This window comes from Hippopotamus amphibius, chromosome 5 (genome assembly GCF_030028045.1).
Source record: "Hippopotamus amphibius kiboko isolate mHipAmp2 chromosome 5, mHipAmp2.hap2, whole genome shotgun sequence".
NCBI classification, from domain to species: Eukaryota; Metazoa; Chordata; class Mammalia; order Artiodactyla; family Hippopotamidae; genus Hippopotamus; species Hippopotamus amphibius.
In genome coordinates, this window is record NC_080190.1 from 62947642 (window position 1) to 62959672 (window position 12031).

The 12031-nt window shown below is 43.9% G+C and overlaps 1 protein-coding gene across 1 annotated transcript; it reads left to right on the forward strand.

Annotated features, from left to right (window-relative positions):
• Positions 1 to 746: 746 nt before the first annotated feature.
• On the forward strand, positions 747 to 7536 carry MYOZ1 (myozenin 1). Its single transcript, XM_057737564.1, has 6 exons — positions 747 to 853; positions 2034 to 2124; positions 3040 to 3218; positions 5187 to 5433; positions 5813 to 5978; positions 7024 to 7536. The coding sequence occupies exons 2-6, from the start codon at positions 2052 to 2054 to the stop codon at positions 7253 to 7255; spliced, it is 897 nt and encodes a 298-aa protein (XP_057593547.1). The 5' UTR covers positions 747 to 853; positions 2034 to 2051; the 3' UTR covers positions 7256 to 7536.
• Positions 7537 to 12031: the final 4495 nt, after the last annotated feature.

Below are 12031 nucleotides of genomic sequence, written 5' to 3' on the forward strand. Positions count from 1 at the left end.
CAGTCCAGATCCTATGGGGTGTGTGCTCCCTTTGAAGAAAATCCCAAGTAGGAACCTTACAGAGTAAAGCCCTGGCAGGTCAGAAGCATACATGTACTTCTCAGGGAGAAGTGACATCTATCCAGCAGAGCAGGCTGAACTGAGCACCTGAACAGCAAATGGGGATGAAAATGCAGAAATTGGTCAAGTCTTCCCCCACATCATCCCTGACAGCCTAAGTACTGTATTTGGTTGATTTGGTCTCTTATCCTGCCAAGATCTGGCCCTCCCAAAAGGAAGACCAGCCTATCCAGGAACTTTCAAAGTTCCATTGTGAACAGAAATTCCCTCCCCCAAACATAGCATCTTAAGCCCTCCCACCCCCTAAATGCACCCACACGTCCCTCCAGCTCTGGCTTGGATTGGATCTGAATGGCTCTCCAGACTCGTTCTCTGGGCTCTCACTCTCCCACTCCGAATTCCTGTCCACCACTTGCTACCTGCTTCCTCTCTCCCTCTCAGTTTTCAGTTTCTCCCTGAGTGTTTCTTTGGATCTCAGCCTCTAGGTGCCAAGGAAGGGGAGTCCCTGGGCAGACTAATCCTTGGCTCAGACAGCTTAGTGAGAGAATTCCAAAGGCCTTTTCCCCCCTTCCTGAGCCTCTGGGCAAGGAGGGCGGGATCTTGGTTCCAGGGTCTCAGTACCCCCTGTGCCATTTGAGCTGCTTGTGCTCATCATCTCTATTAATAACCACCCTCCCTCCCCCACTGCCAGTGCTGCCCCCACGCCTGCCCAGCTCGGGTTCTCTAGTCACAGCAGCTCAGTCCTCCAAAGCTGCTGGACCCCAGGGAGAGCTGACTACCGCCTGCACAGCCGGTAAGTCTCCAGCTTTATGGCCAGAGGGGCTGAAGCCCACTCTGTTGACTGCTGTGTCTGTCTGTAATAGTGACCCTTGATCCCCGGGGAGCTGTCCCCCTCCTCCATCTATACTCAGTTCCCAATTGTCCAGTTCAGGGGAGCCACAGAGAGTTGGAAGGAGAAGGGCCCGAGAGGGTGGGGGAACTGGAGATGTTGGGGGAGGCACTGGAGGAATGAGAAGGGGATCTGAGAGGCTGGATGGAAACAAGAACCTAGTTGGGGCTGAGAGAGGTATGGGGAGAGTCTAGCAGTTCCTAGACTCTGGCCTGAGCAGACTGAATTGCAGATGTGTTGTGAGACAGGATTCAGCAGAAGACAACATTTTGCTGAGTGCCAACTTCTGTTAAGGGGGGGCTGGAATCTGTATCTTTTCCCATCTTGTCCCCCTCCACTGCCAGATCCTATGATTATGTTCCTCTCCTCCCTGAATTCCCCACTGCTATGATATTGCTGAATTGACATGCATCAAGGTTCAAATGTCCCCTGACCTCCCTCTCCACTCCAGTTCTGGGGTCTGGGGTGGAGGTGGGGAGTGACTGGAAGGGAGTGGGAGCACTGCTGTCACCTCCCAGGCCATGATCCAGCTGGCCCAATGGAGGGGCAGTAACCTCTCCATCCTATGGAGAATGTTTTTGGCTGGATCTCCTCAACCCTGGCAGAACATTTTTTCTGCTCCACCCCCACCCTGCCACCCCCACCCTGGGGCTTGGGGAAGACTGAGAGGCCAGAGCTTGGAATGACAGTCCCAATCTGAGAGCCCCATGCGCATAAGAACTTCAAATCATGCCAAACCAATAAAACCTGGGTGCACTGCCCCACCTGTAAATAATTTGTTTGTTTGCTTTACCCCCAGTTCTCCCAACACACATTGTGTTCCTAAGCCCTGCACCAGTCCTATGTAAAATAGCTGAAAAGAGGTTGGTAGAAGAAAGGGACCGGGGCTACATCTCTACTTTCTGCCCTGCTTCCCAAGAAGAGAAGCCCTAAAGCAATGGGTTTTCACCTTTTAGAGGAATATATATTTCTTTGAAAAAATCTAATAAAATTTTGCTCCCTGAAGTCCTTAAGCAGTGCCTTACTGTAGACACTCATCCCAGTCCCTGTCTATCCTTCAACTCTCCCTTCCCACCCTGTTCAGGCTCCATCCACCTCCACAATGCCACTCTCAGGGACCCCAGCCCCCAACAAGAAGCGGAAATCCAGCAAGCTGATCATGGAGCTCACTGGAGGTATGGCATGTTTGCACCTACCTAAAGTGGGACTTCTTATTGAAAGTATCTCTGGCCCAAGAGCCCGGCAAATATTGTAAGGTTATGTATATCTTAAAGTGAAGAGATATGAAGAAACAAGAGGAATTGGGGGAGGGGGTGTTGCGGGGGTGGGGGTGGGGGGGAGAAAGGAAGAAAGAATTTAACACTGACTGCTCACCCTTCCACCCTTTTCACCTTGTAATCTGAGACAATAATACCCATGCCATGTTACCCAGCACAGGTCCAAGAAAACAGGACCCACAGGTCAGTGAGGTATGACTGAGAAGAAAGTATATATGATAGAGACTGGCACAGAGTAAGGTCTCAATAAGTGGTTAATTTCCTTGCTTCTTTCCCCAGAGCTAAGGAGCCTTGTATAAGCACTTAAAACAGAAAGTTGCTCAGGCATTTTTCCTGGGGGTGGTAGGAGTACAGCATGTTAAGAGCTCTCCAAGTACCTAGACACTGTTTGCAGCCAGAGTTTACTGAGGGGAAGAGAAGGGAAAGGAGTTAAGACAGGAGTCTATATTTAGAGGTGGCCTTTGGGCTTTCCCCCATGCTATAGTTTCCCCAATGACCTCCATCTATGATGTTTCTTTACTCTTTTGCCCTGTACCCTATACCTCTTTTACCCCATTCACCCTCTTCACTCCAAGTATCCCCGCTGTCTCACTCTGCACCCTATTTCCCTTGCATTCTCTCCAACTCCAAACCCAGGAAATCAAAATCCCTCATAAACTAGACAGAATTTGATGAGACATTACAGATAGCATCTGCTTCCCTCATTGATCTCTGCCGGACACACACACTTAGTTGTGGATGGCGACTGCATTTGGAGCTAGAAAACCCTACTTTCCTCTTTCCCTTGCCTCTGCCTCCCCACCTCCCTGAAAGGTGGACAGGAGAGCTCGGGCCTGAACCTGGGCAAGAAGATCAGTGTCCCAAGGGATGTGATGTTGGAGGAGCTGTCGCTGCTCACCAACCGGGGCTCCAAGATGTTCAAACTGCGGCAGATGCGGGTGGAGAAATTTATCTATGAAAACCACCCTGATGTCTTCTCTGACAGCTCAATGGTGAGTTTGGAATTTTAGTACTCTCAAAGCCTAGTGCCTCTTTTGACAGCTTCTTGGTAGGCCCTGAGTCCCTAAAATATTACCAACCTCCCCTGCCTGCAAATTTATAAGCTCTAACCCTCCAGATATAGAGAGCCCCCAATAGCTCCGGGTAAACTACAGCCCCCCTCTGAAACTAAATCTGTATCTTAGAGCTGGTGAAGCAGGGTGGGGAGTACCATACCTTCAGGGAGAAAATTCCTTCCCAGTATGGTTAAGTATTAAAGATAGGATTACCAGATAAAACACAGGATGCCCAGTCCTATATTTTAAAGTTGAGATACCACTAAATAAGCTACAAGGATATATTGTAGGTCACAGGAAATAAAGCCCATATTTTATAATACCTTTAAATGGAGTATAATCTGTAAAAATATTGCATCATTATGTTATGTATCTGAAACTAATATAATATTGTAAATCAACTCTACCTCAATTAAAAAATAAAGTTGAGATACACACAAATAACTTTTTAGTAAAGTATGTTCCATGCAATATTTGGGATGTAAGTTTTGTTTTCTTTTTTTTTAGTTGCAGACACTTAGGGAATTCCCTGGTGGTCCAGTGGTTAGGACTTGGTGCTGTCACTGCCAGGGGCTCGAGTTTGATCCCTGGTTGGGGGACTAAGATCCTGCAAGCCGCGCAGCAAGGCCAAAAAAAAACAAAAAAGACAATTAAATTTGGATTTCAGATAGAAAATATTTTTTAATATGTGTCCCATAAAACATTTGGGACATAAAAATTAAATTAAAAAATACAGGACACTGAGTTAAATTTGAATTTCAGATACATGATCAATACTCTTTTATATCTAAATATGTCCCATGCAATACTCAGGCATATTTATACTAAAAAGGTATTATTGTGTATATGAAATTGAAATTTAACTGGTGTCCTATGACTTTTTTTTTTCAAAATCTGGCAACCCTAGAAAGAGGTAAGTGAATTTTTATAGCCATCTGTTCTTGAGCCATTCTTTTATCTAAAAGATCAGTCTAAGGACCACAGATGTGGGGACCGAAACCATCCTTTAATGTCCTACATCCCCTAGTCAGGATCATTCTCCAAAGAAAAGTAGGGATTGGAGCGGGACCAGGCACAAGATGTTACAGCTGAGAAGGAGGGGATCTTCTCCATTTCCTTTCTTCCCCCTCCACCTTTCCTGGGCAGCCAGGGGAGAGTGAAAATAGATGCCTTCATGGGGCCAGGGGCAGGAGTGTCTGCCATTGGCCTGTATGTAGGAGCAGAATAAAAATGCTGAGCCAGTCATATCTAACTTTAGGAGGCCAAAAGCCCTCCTCCCTGCCTGTGTCTGGTTACATTGGGTGGAGCTTGGGGGTGTGTGTGGTGGGTGCCCAGGAGAGCCTCCTGAAGGAGTTGGCAGGGTTATTTTTAGGCTTTGGGGATCAATCCAGTGTTGTCCTTGGGGCTACCCTTCCCCCTACCCACTACAGTTTCACTGTCAGGAAGTCCTGGTCCAACAGGCACCAACAGGAAAAAGGGAGAGGAAAAGGAAGAGAGAGAAGAGACTTTTATCTGTTAGACAAGATTGGGGGTGGGGGGGAGGTGCAGAGATCTCTCTAGTTCTTCAACTTAAGGCTGAGTTCTCCATGCCAACCCCAATCTCTCAAATTAATTTGAGCAGAAGTCTTGGTCCTCTTTGTGTTGGTAAGGATGGGAAAGGGGAGTGCGGAGAATGAGTTGCCCCCATCCTAGATGTAATTTGAAGAACTGAGTCAAAGGGGTTGTATCCCTTACGGAGAGTTTAATTTCTCTCAGTCGGGCTATGCGTTAATCATCTATTAGAGGGGGAAGTCTCAGAGGATTCAGTGTCTTCTGGTTAGCCGTTGTCTCTGATCACTTCCTACTTCCTATGGTATTCCCCGTACCCATTGCTAACCTTCCCCTTACTTTGTCCTTTCTTTTCAGGATCACTTCCAGAAGTTCCTTCCCACAGTGGGGGGACAGCTGGGTACAGCTGGCCAGGGATTCTCCTACAGCAAGGGCAGCGGCGGAGGCCAGGCAGGGGGAAGTGGCTCTGCCGGACACTATGGCTCTGACCAGCAGCACCATCATCAGGGCCCTGGGTCTGGATCTGGGGGTGCTGGGGGTCCTGGGGGCCAGACTGGCAGAGGAGGAACTGCTGGCACTGCAGGGGTTGGTGAGACAGGAACAGGCAAGTATCCTCACCCAAGAGTAATGTGTCTGATCCCTAAAGCAGAGAGATCCCCAGGAATGAGGCCTAGACTGGGTGTAGGAAGCAGGAGAAGCCTGTTGAGATATCTTGATGGACTTTCTGGGTCTAGGAGGATACAGAGACGTGTGTATTCCACCCAGAAGCCTTGCCTCTCAGTCACCTTTCTAGCCTTTCAGTTTGTAGCACAAATCTGACTCCAGGCTGTCATTATTTCACGAACTTTATACAATTACCGGGATGTTTTACCTTTGGTCCCTGGCACCAGCTACCTCTCTAATACAGGGCTGTGAGACTAAGTTCCATTGGCTACTAACTGCTATTATTTGACTTACTATTTTTTCTCTCCGATGGCTGCCAGATGACCAGGCAGGTGCAGAAGGAAAACATATCACTGTGTTTAAGACGTATATTTCCCCATGGGAGAGAGCCATGGGGGTTGACTCTCAGCAAAAAGTGGAACTTGGCATTGACCTGTTGGCCTATGGGGCCAAAGCTGAACTCCCTCACTATAAGTCCTTCAACAGGTAAGGGGGATGGGGAAGGAACCTGATGCATTCCAGTGTATGGCAACAGCCCTTAGTTGGAATGGAGACTTTGGTTCAAATGTTTCAGAAGGAGGATGAGGAGGCATGGGAGGAATATGGGGGCCCTAAGTGAAGGCTTTTGCTCTTTTCACTCTAGCTCACAGAAACAGCACAGTTATGATGAAGGAAAAATTTGCTAGGAGGCAGGATCTGAATTTTAGTTCATCGTTATTAGCTGTGTGGGAAAGTCACCCTACTTCTGAGCCTTGGTTGCCTTGACTGTGAAATGGGAATAACATATTACACATTTAAAGGCTTCTTGAGGCTCCCTTCATTCAAGGTTTCAATTCCATTACTGTCCTTATAGTATAACTCTATTTTTTCTTTTCTTTTTTTAATTGAAGTATAGTTGACTTACAATATTATATTAGTTTCAGGTGTACAATATAGTGATTCAATATTTTTATAGATTATGCATCACAAAAAGTTATTATAATATTATTGAATATTCTATTTCTTTATACCCTACTTTAGTAAGGCTCAGGTATTTATCCTTTTGGAACTGGGCTTTTCCAGACTGTGTGAAAACAGGATAGGGAAGCACTAGAGAAGTGCTTTTGCCTTTGGTCCTAAGGGGCCTGGATTTGTCAGGAAATGTTCATTCCTCTCATCTAGGACCACACTATCCACTGGAGGTGGGGTGGGAGTTTTGAGGGGGTCTCTGCACTATAATTTAGGGTGACCTCAGACCCTTGGGTCTATGGTGTTTAGGGTCAATTTCTCTGAAAATGTGACTGGTTTGGGTCTCAACTATACATGAAACTCTCTATCTAGTACCCATCAGACTACTTTTCTCATTTTTAGCTTTGAGGAAACAAGCAAACCAGAGGGGGAATAGAGTACGAATGGAGAAGAAGAATGAGTGCAGACGCAATCTGAAACTAGAATTCACAGACTTCCCCATCCTCAAAACAGTGTAACATGTCACTGACAAAACTGTTTCTTTTGTTCTGGTTTTTAATTAAATAATGTGTCCCCTTTTCAGGACAGCAATGCCTTATGGTGGATATGAGAAGGCCTCCAAACGCATGACTTTCCAGATGCCCAAGTTTGACCTGGGGCCCTTGCTGAGTGAACCCCTAGTCCTCTACAACCAGAACCTCTCCAACAGGCCTTCTTTCAATAGAACCCCTATTCCCTGGCTGAGCTCTGGGGAGCCTGTAGACTACAATGTGGATATTGGCATCCCCTTGGATGGAGAAACAGAGGAGCTGTGAGGTGTTTCTACCTCTACTTTGTATCAAGTTTCCCCTCTCTGGTTCCATTTTGGAGAGGGAATGCTGAGCAGGATACCCCCACTGAAAATCCAGTATCCTTGTGGGAATGAAGGGAAAAAGAAAGGAGAGATCTGCTTTTCCATCCTTCACTCCAGGTCCCCACTCCAAACATCTTTTCTTACCAACTCAGAGCTCCCCTTCCACTTGCTCTGTATGGAACCTGCTCTTTTATGGAATTTGCTCTGCCTTCGGTAACAGTTAATAAACTTCAAGGAAATGAACTCATTCTTCCTCTGATATTTGAGGGCAGACGAAAACTGAGGCTAACAATGCACAGAGACTAATTAAAGTAAAATACCATACATTCATTATTCAGACTTCAAGACTAGACTTGAGCTCTGATTACTTACCCACACCCACATCCACACCCACCAAAGCACATTCATAGGTGTATACAAAGACATACTTATTCAGTAGTACATAAGACAAATAATCACGCACTAACACATGTGCTGGCCCATATATGGGCAAAGCTAAGAAATAATTGTGTGCTGTGTTTAGGAAGTAGGCTGTGGTGACCCTGGCGTTAGCTCTCCTTATGTAGCTGATTAGAAATTGGGATAATCAGGATTACCCAATTATCATAGAACAAGAGCATGCCATAAAGCTTCCAGATGATACCAGAGTGAGTTTAGGAATATATGTCAAAGGTTACAGGTTCCCAAAAGGATGACATAGAAAAGGGAGCCATGTTGGAATCCAGAAGGAAGTGGGAGAAACCAGCTGCAGTTATAGCATGCCTGGCTCGTCTGTGAACACATCAAGAAAAGATCTAAGGGCCACAGGGGCACTTCAGTTGTGTCCAGAAAGCACTATGTTTGGGAAGAAACCATTATAGTCCAATAGGAATGAATAACAATACTCTTTTTATTGACTTCAAGCATGGGGTTTCTTTAGAGTCCCAGACTTATACCTATGTTCTACAAAGTCAGAGTTTCATGCAGACCAGGAAAAATAAAGAGACGACTTACTAGGATCTGGAAAAATAACTTCTGAGGAGAGCTGGCTAAATTCAGCTAACTCCATGAGCCACTGATGATTATATTAAGTTCCTAGACTCTGCCTGGACTGATTCAATTTTCATGGACCTTGGGTCACATGACATTTACCCTGGTCACTTTCCTTTACAACCTAAAAAATTTCGGGGGATTCATACTTCCTCTAAACTAGTACACAAAACTCTATTTCTATGTGTATTTTTCTAAGAAGAGTTGTCATAGTTTGGATTCCGCCCCTCCCCCGCCACCCCAAACAGACCCTGAAACAAAGATTTGGATGCAAGCAGTAAATTTGTGAGGTGATCCCAGAATCCAAGCAGTGTAAGGGAGTAAGAAGGCCAAAAAGGTACTTCAGGCAATTGAGGCTGAATCTCATCGGAGACTCTCTGAGAAAAATGTTATTCAAAGTGTGGCCCATGGACTGGCAGCATCATTTCCCCCTGGGAGCTTGGTTAAACGTGCAAATTCAAGGGAATTCCCTGGCAGTCCAGTGGTTAGGACTTGGTGGCCTCACTGCCAGGGAGCCAGTTTGATCCCTGGTTAGAGACAGATCCCTAAGATCCCTAAAACTGTGCGGCGCGGCCAAAAAAAGAAAATTGCAAATTCAAGAATTTGTCTTATTAATCTCTCCAGGGGATTCTTAGGTGTTAGTAAATTTTGACAAACACTATAGTAAAACATACTTCAGAACTGCCTCACTGAGGCATCGTAGCAACTGGAATATTTAGCTACTTAATCCCATCTCTCACTAGTTACGGATTGCTACGGGGGATGTTAACTCTGCTGGCACTTCCAGGCAAGGAGATAACTCAGGTGTTTAAGGTAGGAAGCTATGGGCTTGTATAGGATTTGTCTGCCAAAGCTGTAGTGAACTCTAGGATAGGCTGAGGGAACATGGGCAGGGCACAGACAGGATCTGGATAAGAGTGCATAGCTTTTATCAGATTCTCATGTTTAAGTGAGCCCCCCCCCCAAAATTAAGGACTATATTCCTTCAACAAGCGTTTACTGAGTGCCTACTATATACCAGGTACTATATCAAGCATCAGAGGTACAAAAGCAAATAACAACTTTCATGCGACAAAGAGATTTCTCTTTCAACCATAAAATAATCATTAAATGCCTACCCTTAAAGTTGGTATAAAAAAAAAAGTCCAAGGTCTAATAGTCAACAGCTCTGAAAACCTAGAAACAATTTTTCCAACCTCAGAATATTTGAAATCTTGATATAAGCCTATTAATTTACAGAGAGCCCAGGTTGGTTGCAAAATTATCTCCTTAGTAGAAAAGTCTATTTAGAAATCAATTTATTGGGACTTCCCTGGTGGCACAGTGGTTAAGAATCTGTCTGCCAAGACAGGGGACACAGGTTCAATCCCTGGCCCAGGAAGATCCCACGTGCCATGGAGCAACTAAGCCCGTGTGCCGAAACTACTGAGCACGTGTTTCACAACTACTGAAGCCTGTGTGCCCTGGAACCTGTGCTCGATAACAAGAGAAGCTACTGCAATGAGAAGCCAGTGCACTGCAACGAAGAGTAGTTTCCACTTGCCACAGCTAGAGAAAGCCCTCATGCAGCAATGAAGACCCAATGCAGCCAAAAAAAAAAAAAAAAGAATAAATAAATTAAAAAAATGAAAAGTAGAAGTCAAATTATTATCAGAAGTTGCAGTGGTGGTTTAATGTATTTTTTTTTTTTTTTTTTTGGCATACGGGCTTAGTTGCTCCGCGGCATGTGGGATCTTCCTGGAGCTGGGATCGAACCCGTGACCTCTGCATTGGCAGGCGGATTCTTAACCACTGCGCCACCTAGGAAGCCCGGTTTAATGTATTAAAGTGCACACTTGTACAGGATCCAGCCAGAAATCCAGTTAAATCCTCAAGCTTTGCTATCCTTTTGCTTGGACACTATTCTTCTGTTAAAACATCTTTTCTTCAAAAATGTTTCATACATTTGAATACCACAGTTCAGAGGCCATATGTTGGCAGCAGAACTAGATGTCTATATTGCTTATAGACATCTGCTTGCCATCACTGTGTTTTGAACTAAGGAGCTCAGGAGAGCTCCCTTTTATTATTACTAAAAAACCTTTTTTCCTTGTGATGAGAACTCTTAGGATTTGCCCTCTTAACTACTTCCACATATAACATACAGCAATGTTAATCATATTTATCAGGTTGCACATATTTATCTTATAACTGGGAGTTTGTACCTTTAGACTGCCTTCATCCAATTCCCCACTCCCCCACCCCCTCAACCCCCCACCTCTGGTAACCACAAATCTGATCTCTTTCTCTACGAGTTTGTTTGTTTGTCTCTGAAGTATAATTAATCTAACAACCCTGTTAGTTCCTGTTATACAACATAGCAGTTTGACACTTCTATACATTCCAAAATTATCACAAGTAGTTATGATGTCACCATACAAAGCTATTACATAGTTACTGACTATATTCCCTACACTGTACATTTCATATCAGTGACTTACTTATTTTGCAACTGAAAGTTGGTACCTCTTAATCTCCCTAACCTATTTCTTTCTTCTCCCCACCACCCTTCCCTCTGGCAACCACCTGTTTGTTTTCTATAACCGTTTCTATTTTATGTTTGTTCATTTGTTTTGTTTTTTAGATTCCACATATAAGTGAAATCATACAGTATTTGTTTTTCTCTGTCTGACTTATTTCACTTAGCATGATACCCTCTAGGTCTACCCAAGTTGTTGCAAATGGCAAGATCTCATTCTTTTTTATGGCTGAGTAACATTCCATTGTATACATATACCACATATTCTTTACCCATTCATCTATTGATGGGCATTTTGGTTGCTTCTCTATCTTGGCCACTGTAAATAATGCTGCAAGGAACATAAGGGTGGGTATCATATACCTTTTCTAGTAGCATTTTTCATTTTCTTCAGATAAATACCCAGGAGTGGAATTGCTGGATCATATGGTAGTTCTATTTTTAATTTTTTGAGGAATCTCCATACAGTTTTCCATAATGGCTGCACAAAAGCTCCCTTTTAGAGAGAAGCTTACACTCTTCAGTGGGCCCAAGTCTCCACTACTACCTATTGTTTATACCAGGTCATCTTTTATTGTTACTCACCTAGGCTCTGCAGCCATTTGCATTACCGACTTCAAGGGTTTCTTTTGCATAAACCACATGCCCATAATACTATGCCCCTAAAGTCACCCAGATAATGCATTCCCTGGTATAGGGTCTAGAACTTCTCTGCCTAATACTGCAGAGCCACTAACTCTTAAAATTTGCCTAGCCTAAATTAAGATACTCTGTAAATATGAACACTGGATTTTGAAGACTCAGTAGGAAAAAAGAATGTAAAATATCTCACCAATTTCAAAATATTAAAAAAAATTGCTGTACACCAGAAACTAACACAACATTGTAAATCAACTATACACCAATAAAAATTTTTTTTTAAATTTCAAAATATTACATATTGAAATATTTTGAGTATGTAAGGTTAAGTGAATTACTAAATTTCATTTTTCTTACTTTTAAAAAAATGTGGTTACTACAAATTTTAAATTGTATGATGTGGCTCACAGTATGTTTCTACTGCACAGCACTGGTCTAGATTATGAGAAGTATTCAGGGACTTGGAGAGAAGAAAATGAATTCCCCATTTATTACTTTTATTCCCTTATTTGTTCCCCTGTTTTACTCTCACTGAACAACGTTCTTTATATA

What these genes read in the sequence shown, in the direction of transcription:
- MYOZ1 (XM_057737564.1), top strand. Translation starts at nt 2,052, where the DNA reads ATGCCACTCTCAGGGACCCCAGCCCCCAACAAGAAGCGGAAATCCAGC. An exon ending in TCTTCTCTGACAGCTCAATG is followed by an intron (nt 3,219 to 5,186) that starts GTGAGTTTGGAA and finishes CTTTCTTTTCAG; the next exon opens with GATCACTTCCAGAAGTTCCT. An exon ending in CACTATAAGTCCTTCAACAG is followed by an intron (nt 5,979 to 7,023) that starts GTAAGGGGGATG and finishes TCCCCTTTTCAG; the next exon opens with GACAGCAATGCCTTATGGTG.